Below are 22,845 nucleotides of genomic sequence, written 5' to 3'. Positions count from 1 at the left end.
AGAGAGTTTTATAATGATTTGAAATATATTTTAGTTCTCTAATTACCCTAAGAATTGACCCATTGACACCCCCGCGTCAATCCAAACTGAATTGAACCACAATCACCAGTTTTATAAAGAGTCGTACGTTCCACAATGACTTCCTACAACAAGTGCTGAATGGAACCACATATGCATTTCACTCATATCTTGAAGAAAGCTTCTATGATTTGTGCATACCAGTAGGTAGTCAGTTTAGCAATTTCTTTTATAAATATTTGATCCAATCATCACTTTGATTTCTAAAGGAGTCCAACTAGTCTTTCTAAGTTAGTAAGGATTTCACCCCTGACTAAGGGTGCTTAGGCTGAACATGTGCGTTCAAAACCACGATCCAATGCTTTAGGATTGTAGAGGACAAAATTCTATGATAAACTTTGAAAAACAAAATTTCATAAAAAATTATTTTTCACCGATGAATTTTAATTTTAAATTTGGGAGTTTGGTGAAAGTGAACTGTCTATTTTCAAAACCTAGGATCAACTCCAAAAGAAATTTTTTATTTTTGTGTTGATCTGAGTTTTTCCATGAAATCTAGAGGGCTAGCTGTGGTGTTAGATTGCCAATGTCGTAATCCATTTGACCAAAATGACCCTTAGTAAGGATAAAATCTTACTAAGGAAAGTCTTTAGCGTTTTTAAAACATTGCTAGAAACATATGTTGTGTACCCCCATTGTATAAGAAATTGTAACTGATATTATTATTGACATTCAAATCAAACAGGGGAAGATAAGAAAGAAATTAAAAAAAAAAGGTTAAGGGAGGAAAGTATGGACTTCTCTGACCCGCTCAAGAAGCTTTGGAATGTATGGGAGATCCGGTTTTTAATTCTCTGTAGTATGATCCTTCAGATCTTACTCATCATCTTGGCGCCCCTTCGAAAGGGCAAATGGTCCAAAATGGTAAGCCCATTGATATGGGCATTTTACTTGCTGGCTGATTCGGTTGCGGCTTTAGCCCTCGGAAACCTCATCAACGCCCAAGGTGACGACTCCCATTGCCACGATAACAAGCAATCTAACGGTTGCGCTAACAACAGAGAACTTATGGCATTCTGGGCTCCATTTCTAGTATTGCACCTTGGAGGTCCTGACACTATTTCTGCTTTTGCTATCGAAGACAATGAGTTGTGGTTAAGGCATGCACTTTTGTTGATTTTCGAGGTCTTGACAACAAATTACGTTTTTGTACGGGCACTCCCAATGAAAAGACTCTTAGTCCCATTTATACTAATGTTTATGGCTGGAATTATAAAGTATGGTGAGCGGACACGTGCTCTTTATCTCGCAAGCATGAATGTTTTCATGGATTCCATTGTTGGAAAATACTATACACAAGTCATAGAAAAAGAAGAAGACGCAATCCGCAAAACACTGAGCGACATTGAAGTGGTAGAGGCGGCTCATCTTTTGTTCAAGACCTTCAAGGGACTAATTGTTAACATCATTTTCCCATTAGAAGAGGGGGAGAGGATTCGAACCTTCTTTCAGAAATTGTCTGCCACAGATGCCTTCAAAGTGGTGGATGTCGAACTCGGATTCATCTATGATGTGCTCTATACGAAAGCAGGCGTGCTGCATTCTTCCCCTGGGTATATTCTACGTGCCATTTGCTCCTTATCAATTTGGACTTCACTCTTACATTTCATTTTCAGTCACAAGAACAATTATAACAAGTTCGACGTAGGAATTACATATGCATTGCTTATCAGCGCCATTGTCGTAGATGTTATAGCATTTATAATGCTCATCTTGTCTGATTGGACTATCGTGTCTAGCCACCACCTTAAGCCGATGGTCTATGACGTACAGAAAATTTTTCCCTTTCTTACCAGACCAAGGTGGTCAGAAACAATGTTACAGTTTAACTTGATTGATATCAGCCTCGTAGAGCGTTGGAGATGTGTAGAGAAGTTTGGCATTGGAAATTTATTAGATTATGTGAAATATACGCCCCGTGCACAAGTCACAAAAGAACTAAAGGAATTCATTTTCGAGGAGCTGAAGAGGAAATCTATGTTCGCAATTGATACTAATGATACCGAGACCATAAAGAAGTTGTGCTCGAGTCGAGGTGATTGGGTTCTCGAAAACTCGGATTGTCCACTACAGCTCAACGATCTTAACTGGACTATTGGAGGCGTAGAATTCGATGAGAGTCTTCTATTGTGGCACATTGCAACTGATATTTGTTACAACACTGATGAGTTCTCGGACATTACTAGTGGTAACCAAGAGACGGAGCTAGAAACTAGTAGCACAAGTGACAACCGACGAGAGATGAATAGACCTTACACTCAGAAAGAATACAGAGAGATGGGTAAGAACATAGCTGACTACATGCTATATCTCCTAGTGAATCAACATTTGATGTTATCATCAATTTTGGGGAATAAATTCCGTGGATCATGTATCGAAGCTCAAAATTTCTTTCCTAGAGGGAAATCAAAGCCAACGTCGAAGGAAGCCCGTAGAAAGTTACTAGAGAACAGAAATGAACTCGGCTCTCGTAACTCTGTCTTGTCTGATGCAGTTAAGCTCGCGAGACAGCTCAATGAATTGCCAGATCAAAAGAAGAAATGGAGGATGATTTGTGAGGTGTGGGTCGAGTTGTTATCTTATACTGCTAGTCAATTTAGAGAGGTTTCCCGAGGTGCGCAGCTAAGTAAAGGAGGAGAGCTTGTAATGTTTGTACGCTTCTTGATGTTTCACCTTGGCTTGAGAGAACAGTTCTATTCTGAATAGCTTTGCGATGGCGATCTCCATGGATGTACTGGAACCTAAGGATTAGAATCCTACGCCTCATGCTTGTGGCAAGTAGCTCTACACGTGTACTGCTAGATAAGAATGAAAATCCTTAACCATTCTCACCTCTCATATTGACTTCCACGTCCTTTCTTTCCCAATCATTTCCTTCTTGTTGGTTCACTTTTATTTGTAGATGTAACCGTAAGATATATTATAATATTTGAAAGTGATTTTTGATTTTTTTTTTTAAATGTTGTGTCTCAATAATTATCTTTTGAAAAATTATGATAATTTCTTTTAAAAAATTACACTAAATAGATAATTACGTTAATAAAGTATTTTTTGAATAGATACAATGGTTGCTTTTATAAGTATATCTTAACTAGGTACAATGATTAATTTAATAGATGTACTATAAAGTGGTACAATTTTTCAAGAGGTAAAACTCGTCATTAAAGAGAAACGACCCATCGAAAAAGCACATTGACATTTATATATATGTGAAATCGTCTTGACATTTTTTACTAAATAGGGAAGATGAGTTTGATTGGTAAATGGAGGATTTTTTAAGAATTCGGAGTCGTCACCTAATTTAGGTTTAGAAAACAAAAAATAACTCCAAATAGATCTGGATCGATCCACGAATAAGAGAAATGGGTAAGGGGTCAGATTGCGAGTTTTAGAAGGTGTTAGGCACCGAACTCGCCCGATTGAGATGATCGTTCTATATTATGATCCAACAAAAATCCTAAGGTCAACCGGGGAAGACTATGGTCAAGGTTATGGTCCAATCATCATAATTAATTTATATTGGATGTACTAAACGAATCTTACGACTAAAATTCTCTAATTATTACATGATTTCTTAAATTTCGCATAAAAAGGAAAAATTTGTGAAATAGCCCTAATTATGTCCTATGATCTAAAATCAATAGCGATCCACATGTGCAAATATTTTTAACCAATAACAATGGGAGTTTGCAAAAACTTAGAAATATGAAAATTTTAAATTGGTAACTTACGAGATTTCAAAATTAGGAACATGAAATTTTCCAAATTATAAATTTACAAATATGATGAGTTCCCAAATTAGAGATTTATAAAATAATTTTTCAATATAGAAAATTACCAATATGACTAGTCTCAAATTAGAAATTTGCAAAATAGAAATTTTCCAAAATAGAAGGTCTCAAAAGAATGCAAAATTTCTGAATTCATAAATCGTAAATTAACATGAAACTTCTAAAAAATGCAAAATTCCCAAATTGAAAAATTAAAAAAAGAATTCCCAAATCAGAATTTGATGAATAAGAATCTTCTCAAGATTAAAAAAAAAAATGAAAATTATATATCAAAAAGTCCCCAAATATTAATTTTCCAAAGTAAAAAACTTAAGAACATGAGTTTCCAAAATAGAAAATTTATGTATGTGAGTTTCCAAATCAGAAAGAGATGAAGTAGGCTAAGAACAATGTGAGAAAGAAGAGGGTAGATTCATTGGAGAGAAGACGTGGGATCATAGAATGTGAGGAAGAGTAACCTTCAGTAGAGAGAGGGCATGGGAGAGATGGATGCAGGAACATGGAGAAGGGAGAGAGATGAAGTGAACTGCAAAGAGGGAGACGTACCAGCCAGTATCGTTAGAGAAGAGCCTTCATGAAAAGAGAAGGCTCCACATTTTATAGAAAACCAAGCTTCTATTTCCTTATTCTTTTAATGCTTTATACACATTTTGTTTTCTTTCCTTTTATTTTCCTTTCTTTCTTTCTTAAGAGAATGGGAGTGGTGATCCCACGCTACTCATTTGATTTTAATCTAAATTTCATCGGTAGATTTAATTTTATTTTTAACTTTCAATGGTCGATTTGATTTTAATTCGTAATTTAATTTTGATTAAATTTTAATTTGATTGAGTTGTTGGAATTTGATTTTAAATTGATTGATCGATTTCAATTCGATTGGTCGTCTTGAATTTTTATTTTAATTTGATTAATCAATTGGATTTTAATTTCAATTCGATTGAATTTGGATTCCCATTTGATTGGTTGGTTGTATTTTAATTTTGATTTCAATTTGTTGGTTGCTTGGATTTTAATTTTAATTTGATTGATTGGTTTTCAATTTAAATTTTGATTGGTTGATCGAACTTTAATTTGAATTTGAATTTGAATTTTGGTTATTTAATTACGGTTAAAATTTTTGATTTGTTTTTGTATTATGTGAAATTTTTTAGATTTCTAATGTACGTAAATCTGTTGATGATTTATTTTCGATCACATTTTCTTAAAAGTCAAAGTCTTTAGGTCAAAGTCGGACATTGAGGGGCATTTTGATCGTTTTTATGATTTCTTATAAATTTCTTTGTTTTCATCTATTTGGGTCTCATTAGACTCGAAATCATATTCTGAGTGTAATGGATGCACTTTCAAGATTTTTCAGAAGTCCAAAATTCATGAGGGTATTTTCATCATTTTGATGATTTTTGTCGATTTTTACGAATTTTAGCGTGAGATTTCTTTCAGTCCCCAACGTATTTATTTCTAAGTTTCAAAGTCATATTTTCCTAATGTAGTGAGATCTCTAAGTTATCGGACTGAATAGTGAGCCTAAGCGTACGTGCTTGTTAAATCGGGTGTAAGGTGTTAAGATCCTAAGTGTGTGTAAATTTCTATGTTGAGTCGTAATGAGTAGGGGGATGGAATGATAGTACTCACAAGCCTTTGAGTTATTTGCGCTCATCATTAGGAATTCATGGTAATTGAGTGACAAATTGTCGAATTAGGCAGATGCAAAAAATCGGTGTTTATAGATGCCCTTCTTTGACAGAAGGTAGAAATATCTATTGTGGTAAATAATGCGACATCCTAATGCCAAAGCCAGTAACAACTCATTTTGCAGTCTGATTTGGTAATTTGTCGAGGTGTCCAGATTCTTGAGAATAAGCTCTCCTTGGACTAAAAAAATGTCAAATTCTTAAATTTTGAAAAATTCTTCTTGACAAATGCAAATGCAATAAGAGTACACATGTGTATAACAATGCAATGATGATTTTGGAAAGGCGCACCTTCATTCTATGTATTCATGATTGGAGGGTAATAAACTTAGTAGTGAAAAATTGAGTAAAATGCTTAGCAAAATGTAGGTAAAATCTGAGCGAAACTTGAGAGAAATTAAGCTAAGCATAATTTGAATAAAATTAAAGCAAAAGTTTAATGTCCTACTCTACCTGCCTTGGATGAAAGAGTAATGAACTTTTTTTGGTTTATTTTGGGAGTCCTACTCTACCTACTTGAAAGAATAATAAAATTATTTTTTTGGGAATCCCACCCTACTTGCTCGGGGTGAAAGAGTGATGAATTATTTTTTGGGAAGTCCTACTCTACCTGCCTTGTGTGAAAGAGTAATGAATTTATTTTTTGGGGAGTCCTATTCTACTTGCCCTGGGTGAAAGAGTAATGAACAATTTTTTTTGGAGTCCTACTCTACCTGCTCAGGGGTGAAAGAGTAATGAACTTATTTTTTTAAGAGTCCTACTCTATCTGCTCTGGATGAAAGAGTAATAAACTATTTTTTGGGAAGTCCTACTCTACCTGCCCTAAATGAAAGAGTAATGAACTTATTTTTCAAGGAGTCCTACTCTATTTGCCTTGGGTAAAAGAGTAATGAACTATTTTTTTTGGGAATCCTACTCTACCTACTCGGGGTGAAAGAGTAATGAACTTATTTTTTTGGGAGTCCTACTCTACCTGGTTGGGATGAAAGAGTAATGAACTATATTTTGGGAAGTCCTATTCTACTTGCCTTGGGTGAAAGAATAATAAACTTATTTTTCGAGGGGGTCTTACTCTATCTGCCATAGGTGAAAGAGTAATGAACTATTTTCTTTTGCAAGTCCTATTCTACCGGCTCGGGGTGAAAGTGTAATGAACTTATTTTTTTGGGAGTCATACTTTACTTGCTAGGGGTGAAAGAGTAATAAACTATTTTTTGGGAAGTCTTACCTTGCCTGCTTACTCTTTCACTTATTTTTTGGGGAGTCTTATTCTACCTGCCTTGGGTGAAAGAGTAATAAACCATTTTTTTTGGGAGTCCTACTCTACCTATTCGGGGTTAAAGAGTAATGAACTATTTTTTTAACAAAACAAATAGGAGATTAACAACACTTCTGGATTATTTATTTATCTAAAAAAAATAAAGAGTTAGATTTTATGAAGGTCAGGTCAACATTATTACTTTCTTTGAACCATAGGGGTTTTCAAAAATTACTATCAATGAAAGAACGATCTTCTGCTAGTTAGAGTTTCTATCAATAATCCTAATGGAGTCTCCTAATGAAATTAAGGTTTCAAGACAAGTCTAGGCCCAAGGGGGTGATTGATGTCTAACACAATTTTAAAGAAAAAATTAATTTATTGGGTATGTGATGTAGGACCATGATGGTTAACTAAATGGAAGGTCTGAAATTAAGAATAGATTACTTAAAGCAAAAAAAATAAAAATAAAATCTGTCATTCATCCAGAATACAAAGAATATCATATAAATAATTATGTTGAAATTCCAATGTAAATCAGAAATGTGAGATAATAGAACAAACAAAACTATGTTTAATCACATCTAAAAACCTAAATCTTCAATCCAAATCCCTAATACAACCTATATAAAGAAAAGAGGGATTAGAGATAGTACCTAGCCCGAGAGATTGATTGAGCGAGCGACTGAGCAAGAGAGAGATGAGATTGAGGGAGAACGACTGAGATCGAGCGAGCGACTGAGCGAGAGAGAGATGAGATCGAGGGAGAGCGATTGAGATCGAGAGAGACGATCGAGTGAGAGAGCGACTGAGATCAGAGAGACGAGAGAGAGAGAGAGACGACAAAGAGATCAATCGGCCTTAATGTTTTTTTTCTTCGGAATCCTGAAAATTAGAAAACGAAGAACATGAAATCGAAACGGAAGAAAGAGAAGAAAAACCAAAAAAATTGAAACATTAGAAGAATAGAGAAGCAGATCTTACGCTGGATTAAGCTTCTTGTGAGCGATAGAGCCTTTCGGAGGTCCTCTCAGCGTCTTCGCTTGAAAGTTGAAATGGACCAGGAAGAGTTTCAAAGTGAGAAATAGAGAGGAAAGCGACTGAGATTAGAGAGACGATCGAGTGAGAGAGAGAGAGAGAGAGAGACGACTGAGAGATCAATCGGACTTTCGTTCCATCTAAAGAAACGGATTTGGGTCGGATAAAACGGTTTTTAAAAATAAAACGGTTTAATACTATTTTTTAATAAAAACAGCTTAATGTCGTTTTACCCTTATGTTCCAATTTTACAATTTTTTTGTAGTGAAAGTAACAATCAAGGAGGCAGAGCCCATGACTATTGACAACAAGGCTTAGCCGAAATGGTAAAATAATGTAGGTAAAGAGTGAGAGGGATTAGGGAGTGGGGTTTGCTCCAGCTTGATTGGTTTTAAGTCATGTGGTGTTCTATTGCAAGGAGAAAAAACAGATCTTTGTTTAACTAACTAATAGAGTTTTCAGATCATGCTGTTTGCACTTTTTATGTTATAAAGTTAGTTTAATTTGTTGTGATCATGATGACTTGCATAAAAGTTAACCAATTGATAATCCAACTTTCACACCCAATTAGTGTTACTGTTGTTTTGGATATTAAGGTCGATGGTTGACTGATCCTAATAGTGGTTTTGTATTTCAAAAATTTTTTTTTTTTTTTTAATGATCTATTTTTTTCAATTTATAACTTCAGAAAAAAAAATATTTTTTTTAATTATAAATCAAGAAAAACGACTGCCTAGGACATTCGTTTTTTCTGACTGTTTTCGACCATCGCAATTAAAAAACCACTTTTTTTAAAACAAATTCTTTAGCAACTGTAGGAGCAGTCGTTTTTGGCGCATTAAATTCACATCATTTCACACATTGCTGATGTGGATGTGTGTACGGAACCATAGATGCTTTTCATCGACATACGAGTGAAAAGCATCTATGGCTATATATGTGTGCACCTCCACGTCTACAATGTGTGAAACGATGTCAATTTTAATGTCATTCGAGCACGCCTCTTAGTCGTGACTCAATTAGTGCGAGTCTTAAATCCTTATGTACCCAAGTTGTCTTCATATACTTGGATTATGCTCCAACGACATTATTCTGAATGTGAAGGAACTCGGTATAGTTTGCACTCATGCATGTCATCTGAAGAATTGTACCAAGTAACAGATATATTCCAATGCATAAAAAATTGCATTAATAATAGAGCAACAACTAGTGTTAGATGTCCTACATTTATGTCTTTCGAAAATGATGATTCTCTGACCCATAATTTTCAAACCAGATCGATTAGATTTTGGGTACGATACATTCCATTGACAACCCTAACCTTATGAAGCATGAAGGACATTGTTGTCATGTTTCCATATTCAATAACCCCACAATCTAAAATTTTCAAATGGAACTCTTTCAATGTCTGACCCACAGAAGAACCCAAAACGTCAGCCTGGTCTAGGATGTTAGCAGTTCGATTTGAAACATTTTCAAGGACATGAAATTCGAAAATTTTATGGGTGAGTTTTCTGTTCAAATTCAAGGATATTAGCCGTTAGATTTGAAATATTTTCATTGACTTGGAATTCAAAATTTTTTTACTGGTGAACTGGATTTTATAAATTTATATAGAAGTTAAAAATAATCCAAAAAATTCAAGAGTGAGTGGATTAATAAAAAGATGTTATTGCCGCACCAAATTCTACCAATGCCACACCAATTCCTACGCAAATCACCAAAGAATTGCACATAGTTGATGGGGCGTAAGCAAAAGTTGGTGTGGCAATATTAACTCTCTTAAAAAACCTACACCACCTATTATTTAAGGAAAAACAACCCTCCACGTCTGTGTTAGTAGCAAAAAGTGCATGTACTTATTAAAGCAAATAAATGTCCAACGCATGCTAGTAACAAAAGAGTAAACTATAAATTTAGAAAGGAAGGTCTAGAAATCTAATAATATTATGCTTCTGATAATAATACCTTATAAATACAATCAGAGTATTGTAGAGAAATTTATATTCAAATAAAATATTTAATAATGAATATCTCCCTAGCCATCGAAAGACTTTAACAATTTGAAGAAAAAAATTATAACTTTTTCTTCAGGATACACGAGGAAAAATTGTATGGTTCTATGCACTTGCCACATCAATCAAGTATGAACCACATATGTTTTTTCAAGTCATTTTATCATTAATCTTAAAATTACTATTAGTTTTGCATTATCCACTTAAATAATTGAAAAGTGAAAGATGATTTAAACGTACCCCTTCCCCCTTCCCCTTTTTCTTTTTATCAATTAGACTAATGATTAAATTACTTGATTGCCCTCATCTTTAATCTTTAGGTATTCACCATAAGATCCTATCTAATTCATCATTGAAATAGGATTCTTGGGAAAGTAGAAAACAATAGAATTTTAGATAGAAAAATTCAGTTTTTTTTTTTTTTTTTGTTATAAATTAAAGTGGGCATTTAAGTCATTCAGGATAAGTCTGTAAGAAAAGGCCGAAGTCAAGCTGACATGTCTTCAATTTCGAAACACATGGGGTATCTCAAATATTTAAAATAAAAATAAAAATAAAAGACAAAAAACTCAGGTACTTCTCAAATATTCACCAAACATGGAGTGGGTAGGTCTAAATCACCCGAAAATAAAATTAGAGATTCGAGAGTTGGTGGCCATGCCGACATGGCAAGTACGCCACGTGTACAAAATTATGGACAAAGCTAATTAAAAAGAAAACTATAGCCCAAACGATGGTTAAGAGTGTCCATCAAACGAACAGCTGAGATTAAAGAAAATTTATAATTAATCTCAAGAAAATCAAGTACATCCTTTTGAAGAACTAGTCTCTAGGAATATGCATTTTCCTTCCTCACATCTCAATAGTCTATCTAACGGATAATCTCCTCAAACGTCGTTTGAGGCTAGAATCAATAGCAAAACTTGCCTGTATTTTTGTGGCTTTTTTGAAATAGAACATATGAAGATGAAATGTGGAAATTCGATTCGTCTGGAACTCGAAGTAGAGGCAGAGTTGGTCGAAGATGAGAACATTGAACCATACTCTTCTTCCATCATCTCTAACATCCCCTCTGACAATATCTCTATTTTCCTTGTAAGAATCTCCACCTGTTATTATTATGTAATATAAAACTAATTCTTCAATTTCTAAATCAAATCCAAATCAAACTAGAATCAGATTTAAAAGAAATACATATAAAATCAAGGGCATCAACCTTTGGAAGAAAATCAAAACTTCAGTGGCACAAATAAAAACTTCAATGGCAACAACTTATAATTTGGAGATACAATAAACTACCTCTTTAAGATAAAACATGATACAACAAATTTTGTATCGAATTATTCAACTTTAAATGCTTCAATTTCCAAGTTGTGTTTCTCTTCAAATCTTTAGTTGATATCCTATGTAATTGTTTCAATTATAGTGTCAATGGTTCTCTAATGTGAAAACAGCAACTACATCATCCAGTAAATCATATTCTTGAACCATTTGTTTTGGTGTTTCTTCATTTTTTTTATTTACCATAAACAAATATAAGAGAACAATTTGGTTTTGATGAAAATAAATAAATTTATTGACTAACATATAAAATATACGATAACAATTCAAATTTTTTGGTGTTTGAGAATCTGATTTACCATTGCAACTTCCCTTTTTTCTCTATTGTTTTTACATGAAATTGATATTTTAGTTTGCGTTATTGAAGTTATGAAACCCCTCAAAAATGGCCAAACCCCTGTATAGGAAATCCAAAGATGCACTAAAACCTCAAAAAATCTTCATATCCAACCACAAATCCAATGTTGCTAAACGTTCATAAAAAAAATCTTTAAGCTCAACTCTTGCTCTAAGATAAAAATTCGAATCTCTAAAATTGACAAATTCAAAATCAAATCTTTAATGCCATAAAACAAATAGAAACACATGGAAATACAAAGAAAATTAAATGAAAGATCAAAATAAAATCAAAGTTTTGTTTGTGAAAATTCACAAATAACAATCTGAAAATCCATTTACCTTGAGATTAGGGTTTGAATAAGGCTTCAATAGCAGCTCGTGATGAGATACATATATAAAGATCGATGGCTATGCTTCAATCTAAGAGACGAAGAAGATTGATGGCCTTTAATTTCACAGGTGTGAGTTCACTGGTTTGGTCCAGCAAAGGAAAAGAAGAAAATAGTGGGCATTTTCGTGTTGAAGGGTTCTTTTTAGGGCATTTGTGATATGAGGGATATCTTCATAGAAAAAATAAATAAAGATCAAGGGAATTTTTGGAAATCGAAGTCAATTTTACCGTTTAAATTTGACTCCCTACAAAATCATTTTGAAAAATACCTTTTTTGGGCTTCTTCACAAAGAGCAAATTTTTGCTCTTATGCCGAGTAACTCTAGGCGCAGTTGTTTATCTAAACGTGACTTCTCGACTTCTAGCTCCTCGTAGGAGCTAGAATTCGTATTCAAATGCCCACTTAATGTCTATTTGATCGTTGGGAATTCTCTTAAGGGAATATGAATTCGATCATCTAAGTGAATTTATCAAAAAAATGAAAAAGAGATCGAATTGATTATTGACATAGTTTTTATACTTGTCAACTTCAAACTTGGCTGAGTCATCTCGACTCGATTAGATTCCAAGGTGACTACTTCATAATTCGATAGAACCAACTCACCAAAAAAACTTGACAAATTGTCACCTTGACTCGACTTTATAGACATTTAATTCGACTTTTTGAGTTTTAAAACTATGACTTTTTTTTTTAGTTTTGGGAGTGGGAAAATAATTTTCCCAAAGAGTAGGATGGGTTGGTAGTAGTTCATTCACCCAGTTGTACAGGTTCATCTTTCCCGTAATTGGCGATCTCAAACAATTTTGAACTTTTATAACCAAACCAATTTTTGGACTTTACCTTTATAAGTTGTGTTCATGGTTCTTTGCAACTGATATGGTTGGGATAAATTCTTTGATGAGTGGTCTTGCTGTGTTAGATTTCATGAAGGGTGTAACCAAAAGAGTTAACTCATCTTTTAAAATCTTCATTTCAATTTTAGAGATAATAGACTTTGATTTTGAATAAATCTCTTTAAAATGAGACTATCCCAACTTCTATCACAATTGTGGTTGGCAGCATAACTTTGGATGACCCGTCCAACTTTGGTTTACTCACTCTTATATGTTTAATTTCTCGTTTATGTTCTTTTACTTGCTCTTTTTGAAGTTGAGGAGTGGGAGAAATCTTCTTAAAATATTGCATGGTATGTTTTCCTTTGTTAGTTCTTTCCTTATTGGAAAGTGGTAATGAAATTGGGAGCACTTCTTGAATGACATCGCCTCCTAAATAGGGATATAGACGATCCCTTGCTTAACTTTGAATAGATTTAAAATCTAATGAGTCGTCTTCCACAACGTCTGCCCATGCATCATGGAGTGACGCTGGATAGGCTCAACCAATTGGGAGCCACTAGTTTTCGTCATTGTTCGCATCACAGGATGAAATGATTTTGAGTAGATTCAAAATTGGAGGAAATGATTTTCTTACATTTCTCAACAGTAACAGATGTGATAACGTTGGCGTTGCGAGATGCCATTGATATTGTTGTTAGTATATTTACAATTGACTGAAAGATAAGAGGTTGAGATAGTCCCATCGGGCATACCAGAAATTTCTCAACAACAAATTTCACAAATTTACCTTGAGATTCATGAAATAAAATCGAAAATGACTTTATATTGATTTTGATAAAAAGAAGATACAGATCCTAATATTTTTCTCTTATTAACAGTTAAGTACAAAGTAAAATAGTGACGTGTAATTTTCTTCTCTCTAGACTTCGCACATGATTGGTTGAGAAAGTGACTTTGGACGTGTAAATGGTTGCTTTTGATGTTTGATCTTCTATAGATGCTTTGTGTAAATTTCTTTTCTCTGTGCTTCACGCTTTATCGTTTGAGAATGATTTCTTGACTTTCGGAAAATGAGCTTTAGACTTAATCTTCTCTTCAATCGAAGTCTAAATCCCTTGAAGAACTTTGATTCGTCTCTAGAGGAGGGCTTAAGAGCTTCTTCTTCTTTACAGGAGACCTTTTGTCTTTTGAAAGAAAGTGATCCCTCGTCATTCCAAATGACAAGGGCTTTGATATTTATAAACTTAAAGTTAATTTAACTTCTCAATTATGTATTGACTTAAAGAACTTTGATTGATTTATCTAAAAGGCTAAATTTTTCCAAATCCATTTTTAAGGATTTTATAGACTATTGGTAGGCCAAATTCATTTATTTGGGGTGTAAGGCCTAACCAGTTAATATGTGGATCACTTAACTTTGTTTTAGATCATGGGTTTTATCTGTGAAAACCCATAACCCAATCTTTAGTAGATGTATTCCCAATTAATGGAGCCCAATTTGGATATATGGGTACATTTATGGATTTCAAAGACTTCTTGTAATTTAAAAAAGGTGTAGTGTCCACCTTGGAAATTTCGATGTTTACACCATGGTTAATCGATCCAGTCACAAGGTCGATTTTGAAAACATCAAAATTAAGGGTGGCAATCTTAACTCGACCCATGAACACGTTTCGAAAACGATAAGCAGTTAGTGGGTGTGGGTTGAGTCATATTCAATTTAATTAGGTTGTAGTTTGTTTCAACCAGACTAATGCGATTATTAAATGGATTGTGTCTAGGTAAGGGACATCAACCCAATTAACCTATTTTGACCCATTTAGTTATTGTGTCATTAATGTGTTGTGTTTACCCTTGTACAGTCTAACTTGTATGTAACCCATTTAAATCATAAAACATAGGAGGTATCTCAAATATCAGCAATTATATAAGGATTTTCAAAATTACCTATTTTTTGCCACCATAATATTTTTTTCGCACATATTTTTGTAATACATATTTTTTTTCAAATATTTTAAAATATAAAAAGTGTTTAAGATATTTATCGAAAAATTAAGAGTTAAGCTATTAGTTTAGGAAACTTATTCTGAAAGACTAATCCGAATGTCAAAAATTCTAAATCCTTATTTTCTTGATTGTGATTCTCTATATATAACTGTATGATTCTCTCTCGCCTTTTTTGTTTCTGAAATTTAAGGAGAAGAAAAACACCACCACACAACTCTATATCTGGTTATCCATATCTGATTTTTTACCCACTTACGCTAAGGATATCCATATTTGACTATTTATTCACCTTTTTCAAAGGATATCTGTATCAGAATTGTACCTAAATTTCAAGCAGATATCCAAGTCTGCTATATACACCTCATTGTGAAGATGATGGAAAAATCTTAATTTTGGGTTATACAAATATTTTATTGTGAATTTTTCGTATTAAACTTGGATAAACGAATTTTAGGGTTGGGTAGGACGTATATCCATATCCGACCCTAAAAATAATTGTTGATAAATTTACCCAAATTCTTAAATTGATAAAAAATTTGTACCCATACCCAATTAACTCGGGTAGGATGAGTCGGGTAAGTGAATATTATTTGACCCATTGCCAACCCTACTCAAGGTATTTTGTACTTGACATTGATTACACGCCATTAGCTATATTTTTCTTTCTTTCTCTTTTTACCTTTTTTCTACTTATGCACATTGAATAATGAGTCATGCGGTAATTATATTGAAATTGATATCGTTTCTAACATTGGTGTGCACAAAACCATATATGCTTCTCACTCGTATCTCGGTGAAAAGCATCTATGGTTCCTACACACTTTCATGTCAGGACGTGCGATATGAGGTACAGTCTTGAGGTCACTTCAATATTATTTTATATTTTATTATGATTTTATCATATTAACTTTATATAAACAGATATTCGGGTTGGATATGTTGGATGCATATCCATATTCAACTCTAAAAATAATTACTAATAAATTTACCCAAATTCCTAGAAGGATAAACAAAATTGTACCCATACCCAATTAACTCGGGTAAGATGAATCGGGTAAGCAGGTATCTTGTACTTAACTTTGATTACACTCCATTAGCAATCTTTTTCTTTCTTACTACTTTAACCCTTTTTCTACTTACACGCATTGGAGAATCATTAAAGTGAGTCCACCAACCCTCAAGCTTAAAAGGCAACCCCAACAGCTACAGCCCAAAAGCTCAATGGTTCTTCGGTTTTGGATCTCACCCAAGTCCCCAACAAGCAAGGTATGCCATCTTTCTTCGTTGACCACACACATAATGTATTAATTAGGATTTTGAAAATATAAATTGTGGATTATGATATTTTTGGTTTGGTAGTAAATGGTTTACTATAAAATTTAATTTTATATATATATATATATATATATATATATATCCATTCTGTAGACTCATGGAAAGGTTAGTCATCTCACAACGTGAAAAAATCCATATTCAATGGTTCTAATCCGTTGAATATGGGGAACATCAATAATTTCAAGGACTTGAACCGTCAAAATTCAATTTTAAAAATTCATGGGTCTTGATTCGTCGAATTCTTCAATTTTCATCAAGTTTTTGTTCACTCACAATTTGGATCGTGTCTACAAGAAATCCAATGGTTGAGATAAATCTTAGGGATATGTGATGGATTATTACCTTATCTCAACCATTAGATTTCAAGTTTACATGGTCGTAATTGTGAGTGAACAGATCAGTTCCCATTTGATGAGTCTATCGATCCCAATCCTTAATTAACAGAAAATGAAAATCTCAACCATTGAGATGATATATCTAAACGGTGGGGGTTATTGTAATCATTTAGCATATAATTTTTTTTAAAGGGTATTTTATCAAAGAGTCGAGATAAATTGATTCAAAGAAAGAATATCAAAATTCGCTCAACTAATGTGGCATGTGCACATAACCGTACATTCAAAGAAAGAAATCTATGGTTCTGTGCAGTTGAGTGAATTTTGAGTGGTGTTTTTTGGAGTCTGTTTCTTATGTTTTACCAAATCATGCATAAAAATTTAGTTAACCATCAACTCGATGCATTTTGAAAGTATTTCTCGAAATCCTACCAACATTACAAAAGTAAGAATTTATGCATGGTTAAATTGGTTTATTATTAATTTAAAAACTTCAAATAAATAATTTATATCATATTTTATACTTTAATATATGTTTTTTTTATAATATAATATATTTGTTATTGTCTGTGGATACTAATTGTACTAGATTATTATTCATTATTTAATTTTACAGAGAGATTTAAATATTGAACCACGACCAAACCATGGTCAGTTGAGTCATGGGTTCGATTTTGAAAACACCGGTGGGAGCGGAAACCGTGGAATAAATTTGGAGGTTGAAAAAATTTACTGAATCAATTATTTTATTTAAATTTTTTTTTTTTATAGCTACCTAATAATACATATAGTTGTTAATAATTTCCTCTTGAATTTATTTACATTTTTTTTTTTAAAGGGGTACCTTCTCTTTGGAGTCCCGCTTTGAAGTGGGCAGCTACTAGCTTCAAAATTTGAAGCAACACTCATCGTTACAAAAGACACATGGTGTTTATAATTTATTTCACACTCTTACATTTCTACTAAAATTTAAAATACCTCCTTGAAAGGCCACTTGTAATACAATAAGTTGCCTGCTTCAAAGTTTTTTCCTTTTTTTTTTTTCCACCTTGATTGAAAATTACTTCCCTCAGTATGAAAAGCTTCCTGAGGGCACTGTTTTGAGATTAAAATTCCTTCATATTTTGATTAATATTTCAAAAGCCCCTGTTTTTTCAAAATGATGAAATGTCCCCCCCACCAACACTTTTGGATAGTTTAAACACCTCCTTCCCTAATTGTCATTACTTGAGAACCCTTCATACTTTTGACCACACCTTTCCCTCAATCCACTCCCCTCTGTCCCTAGGGCTGCAACTTGGGTGGGCTTACCCGAACTCAACCTGATTGATGGGCGAGCACGAGTTGGATTATATAAAAATAAGTTGAACTTGGGCTAGGAAATCTCAACCCGAATTGAATTTATATTGAGGTTTCAGACACCTCAACTCAACTCAAACTCGATGCTATATATTACATATAAATATTAAAAAAAAATATATTAGTTTTTCTTCCTAAATATATTTTTACAATTAAGAAAAAAAAATTACAATATAAAAATTAATAGATTTGGAGGTTTTGTGCAAATTCATTTACTAATGATTTTATTTTTTATATTGTATTTATTTTTAAGGTATAAAATAAAATTTATGTGTTGATTAAAATGAAATTAGACCTGCTCAATGAGAACAACATGTCTAACCCACTCAAAATTACTTAACTTGGGTTAACCCAAGCCCAACCCGATTTTAGAAACTCAATCTCGAGTTGAACTTGGGTTAATGAGTTCTAACTTGAATATTTGATTGAGTTGACCTCGGGTTGAAGTTTATGCAACCCATCCAGGTTGCAGTCCTACCCATCCTCTCCCAAGTTTTTTAAGTGATTTAGATACATTGTTTTATTTTTTGGGGGGATACATTTTTTTAGGAGTTCGACTTTGAAATTGGCAGCCTGCTTCAAAATTTGAAGGAACAGTCTTCGTTACATGACGCGTGGTGGTTAGAATTTATTTCACACCCCTACATTTCTGCCAAAATTTAAAATACTTCCTTGGAAATCCCACGTGTAATACAATGGAGAGGTTTCCTTCAAATTTTTTATGCCTATTTCTAATTTTTTTTACTTTTTTTTACCACCCGTGTTTGAAAAACAATTCCCTTTGAGATTTTAATCCTTCACATTTAGATTAATATTTGAGATGGCCCTATTTTTCCAAGATGACATGTCCCCTCTAACATGGTCATTCTTGTACTAATAAAAAATGGGGAGATTTACTGGCAGACTATCTGTTCCAATTTTATTGCAAAAATTCACCTACTTTATCAAGTTTGGCTAGCATGACTAAATATGATTTCAAATCTTACTAAAAGGTTGTTGGGCCCACATGAAATATAGAGGGATGTGGTGTTGGATTGCCAATGTCGTAATCCATTTGACCAAAATGACCCTTTCGTAAGGATAAAATCTTACTAAGTTAGTAAGAAAAGTCTTTAGTGTTTTTAAAACATTGCTAGAAACATATGTTGTGTACCCCCATTGTATAAGAAATTGTAACTGATAATATAATTGTCATTCAAATCAAACAGGGGAAGATAAGAAAGAAATTGAAAAAAAAGGTCAAGGGAGGAAAGTATGGACTTCCCTGACCCGCTCAAGAAGCTTTGGAATGTATGGGAGATCCGGTTTTTAATTCTCTGTAGTATGATCCTTCAGATCTTACTCATCATCTTGGCGCCCCTTCGAAAGGGAAAATGGTCCAAAATGGTAAGCCCATTCATATGGGCATTTTACTTGCTGGCTGATTCGGTTGCGACTTTAGCCCTCGGAAACCTCATCAACGCCCAAGGTGACGACTCCCATTGCCACGATAACAAGCAATCTATCGGTTGCACCAACCACAGCGAACTTGTGGCGTTCTGGGCTCCATTTCTATTATTGCACCTTGGAGGTCCTGACAATATTTCTGCTTTTGCTATCGAAGACAATGAGTTGTGGTTAAGGCATGCACTTTTGTTAATTTTCGAGGTCTTGACGACAAATTACGTTTTTGTACGGGCACTCCCAATGAAAAGACTCTTGGTCCCATTTTTACTAATGTTTCTGGCTGGAATTATTAAGTATGGTGAGCGGACTCGTGCTCTTTATCTAGCAAGCATGGATGTATTCATGGATTCCTGCATTAGAAGTTATGAAGAAGAAAATATTCTCCCCAAAATCAAAACACTGAGCGGCATTGAAGTGGTAGAGGCGTCTCATCTTTTGTTCAAGAGGTTCAAGGGATTAATTGTTAACATCATTTTCCCAGTCAATGAGAGGGAGATAACTCGATCCATCTTTCTGAAATTGTCCGCCATAGATGCCTTTAAAGTAATGGATATCGAACTTGGATTCATCTATGATGTGCTCTATACAAAGGCGGGCGTGCTGCATTCTTCCATTGGGTACATTCTACGTGCCATTTGCTCCTTCTCAATTGGGACTTCACTCTTACTTTTCATTTTCAGTCACAAGAACAATTATAACATGTTCGACGTAGGAATTACATATGCATTGCTTATCGGCGCCATTGTCGTAGATATTATAGCATTTATGATGCTCATCTTGTCCGATTGGACTATCGTTTCCCAAGAGACTAGTCACCATCTTAAGCCGATGGTCCCTGTGGTGCAGAAAATTTGTCCCTTTCTTACCAGACCTAGGTGGTCAGAAACAATGTTACAGTATAATTTGATTGATATCAGCCTCGTAGAGCGTTGGAGATGTGTAGATTGGATAGTAGAGAAGTTTGGCATTGGAAATTTATTAGATTATGTGAAATATACGCCCCGTGCACGAGTCACAATAGAACTAAAGGAATTCATTTTCGAGGAGCTGAAGAGGAAATCTGAGTTTGCAAATGATTCCAAGACCATTAAGAAGTTATGCTCGAGTCGAGGTGATTGGGTTCTCGAAAACCCGGATTGTCCACTACAGCTCAACGATCTTAACTGGAGTATTGGAGACGTAGAATTCGATGAGAGTCTTCTAATGTGGCACATTGCAACTGATATTTGTTACAACACTGACGAGTACTCGGACACTACCAGTGGCAACCAAGAGACGGACAAAGAAGCTCAGAAAGATTACAAAGAGATGGGTAAGAACATAGCCGACTACATGCTATATCTCCTAGTGAATCAACATTTGATGTTATCATCAGGTTTGGGGAATAAATTCCGTGGATCATGTCTCGAAGCTCAAGTTTTCTTTCTTCTAGGGGAATCAAAGCCAACGTTGAAGGAAGCCCGTAGAAAGTTACTAGACAACGCTGATAGACTCGACCCTGTTAACTCTGTCTTTTTCAAAGCAGCTAGGCTCGCGAAACAGCTCAATGGATTGCGAGATCAGAAGAAGAAATGGAGGATGATTTGTGAAGTGTGGGTGGAGTTGCTATCTTATACTGCTAGTAAATTTAGAGAGGTTTCCCGAGGTGCGCCGGTAAGTAAAGGAGGAGAGCTTGTAATGTTTGTACGCTTCTTGATGTTTCACCTTGGCTTGAGTGAACAGTTCTCTTCTGAACTGCTTAGCGATAGCAATAATGATCTCCCGTAAGAGCACAAGTCATGATGAGTGTGGTAACAAATCTACATGATGAGAATCCTACAACTCATGCTTGTAGCTCAACACGTGTACTAGTAGATAAGGACGAAAGTCCTTGTCCCCTCTCACCTCTCATATTAACTTTCACGTTCTTTTCGTTCGCAATCATTTCATTGCTGTCGGACAACTTTTATTTGTTAGTGTGATTGTAAGATATATTATAATATTTGTAAGTGATTTTTTTTATTTGGAATGCTATGTCCCATGTGTAAGAGTTGGAATAATTATTTTTTTGAAAAGTTGTGATCAAAATTTTTGAAAAATTATACTGAAGTAGATTACTTTATAAGTGGCATGAAACAACGTTACATCTACTAGGATATCTTATCATATATATAAAAGATTTCATGTCACCTGTCAAGATTTTTTTAAGAAAAATACCTATAGATTTTTGCTTACAAATGTCACTCTATGAGGTGAGTGGCACGAAATCCTAATAAAGTCGATCTCTTAATGGGCCCTAATGTCACTCTATGAGGTGAGTGACACGAAATCCTAATTAGGTCAGTCCCCTAACGGGTCTAAGTGTCACTCTATGAGGTGAGTGGCACGAACTCCTGAGAAGGATGGTTTCCTAGAATTTCCCGTGCATCAATAATATTGATTCCCTAAGAGGCCCAAGGTCTACTCCATTAAATTAGTAACAAGAAACTCTTCCAAGACTTTGCAAAATAAAATATAAGTCAGAAAAGACGAGTATAAAAAAGACAAAAGTTTTCATTGATATATAGAATTTACACTAGCAAACGATGGAAGAAGGCACACAAAATATAAGTTTTTCAGTACAAAGGAAGTCTCAACAAAATAAAAGGAAAAACATATGCAAAGCAAAATTAAGTCTCGACTGGGTCGGTGTGGTTGGGGGGTGTGGTAGGATGAGTTGTAGCAGATGCAAGGATCAGAGGAGTTAGCGAAAGGTGGGAGGACGCACGAAGTTCAGCAAGTTCAAATTCTAATTTAGATGTCAACTTCCTTTCTTCATCCAACACATCCTCTCATTCCTTCACATTGTCGTCCAGTTGTTTCTAGAGACCAGCCTTCTGCTCTTCAAGAGCATTGACTTTCTCTTTTTTAGCTTTCTTCTTCATGCGGTCAAGACGACCTTCAAAAGCAAGGGTGCTCTGAGTCATCTGATTTTGAAGACACATCAGCTTCTCTTGAAGACTCTACACGTGGCCTTGGAGGTCTCGAACTTGATTCTTAAGCCCATTGAATTTCTTTATCTTTGGTGTCGATTGAATGTCGAGAAGAACGGGCACTGTTGAGTGCGTCTACCCTGCTCCTAACGAGGGCAAATAATCCATATTGGGCCTGAAAAATTAACTCCATTAGAGATAAGAGAATATGAAAAGGATATGAAAAGACAAAGAGACAGATCACCTCAGTTAAATGGCTACTGAGCTCGTCTATGAAACCGACCAATTCTTTCTTTAAAAGATAGGCATTCATCTTCTTGTCAGAGGGAAGAAGACTCCCTTCAAGAAGTCCAGGAGCAACCTTAGCATCAGTCAGGGCTGATGCATCAAGGGGTACTTTAATCAGCAAAACTTTCTCCTTAGAAGGAGCGTTTGGTAAGCGAGTATCATCGACAGGAGTATCCTGCATAGAGGTAGGAGCTTTCTTCTGTTTCTTGTCCCGTTGCTCTACGGTAGGATGATCCACGAGGTTGGAGACGGTGTCACCTTCTGGCAGAGATCCCACTGGAAGATCGAAAGGAGTATGAGAAGGGTCGATAGGTGGGCCAACTGAGATAGGCGTAGGCAGTGCTT

The 22,845-nt window shown here is 34.6% G+C and overlaps 2 protein-coding genes across 2 annotated transcripts; both read left to right on the top strand.

The window, feature by feature from the left end:
• The first annotated feature begins 939 nt into the window (after positions 1 to 939).
• LOC147383917 (uncharacterized) lies at positions 940 to 2,784 on the top strand. The gene has a single exon (XM_086426227.1). It carries the CDS (start codon positions 940 to 942, stop codon positions 2,782 to 2,784), a length of 1,845 nt encoding a protein of 614 aa, XP_086282353.1.
• A 16,414-nt stretch (positions 2,785 to 19,198) lies between these two features.
• On the top strand, positions 19,199 to 22,280 carry LOC147383916 (uncharacterized). The gene is made up of 2 exons (XM_086426226.1): positions 19,199 to 20,914; positions 22,152 to 22,280. The coding sequence occupies exons 1-2, from the start codon at positions 19,199 to 19,201 to the stop codon at positions 22,278 to 22,280; spliced, it is 1,845 nt and encodes a 614-aa protein (XP_086282352.1).
• Positions 22,281 to 22,845: the final 565 nt, after the last annotated feature.

This window comes from Akebia trifoliata, chromosome 15 (genome assembly GCF_017979445.1).
Source record: "Akebia trifoliata isolate Shusen 1 chromosome 15, ASM1797944v1, whole genome shotgun sequence".
NCBI lineage: Eukaryota > Viridiplantae > Streptophyta > Magnoliopsida > Ranunculales > Lardizabalaceae > Akebia > Akebia trifoliata.
This window is presented reverse-complemented; position numbering and strand designations above follow the sequence as displayed.

Excerpts from the sequence above, each read along its gene's own strand:
- LOC147383917 (XM_086426227.1), top strand. The coding sequence starts at position 940 with ATGGTAAGCCCATTGATATGGGCATTTTACTTGCTGGCTGATTCGGTT.
- LOC147383916 (XM_086426226.1), top strand. The coding sequence starts at position 19,199 with ATGGTAAGCCCATTCATATGGGCATTTTACTTGCTGGCTGATTCGGTT. Across the intron at positions 20,915-22,151 it reads AGGTTTCCCGAGGTGCGCCG|CTTTCTTCTTCATGCGGTCA; the intron begins GTAAGTAAAGGA and ends TCTCTTTTTTAG.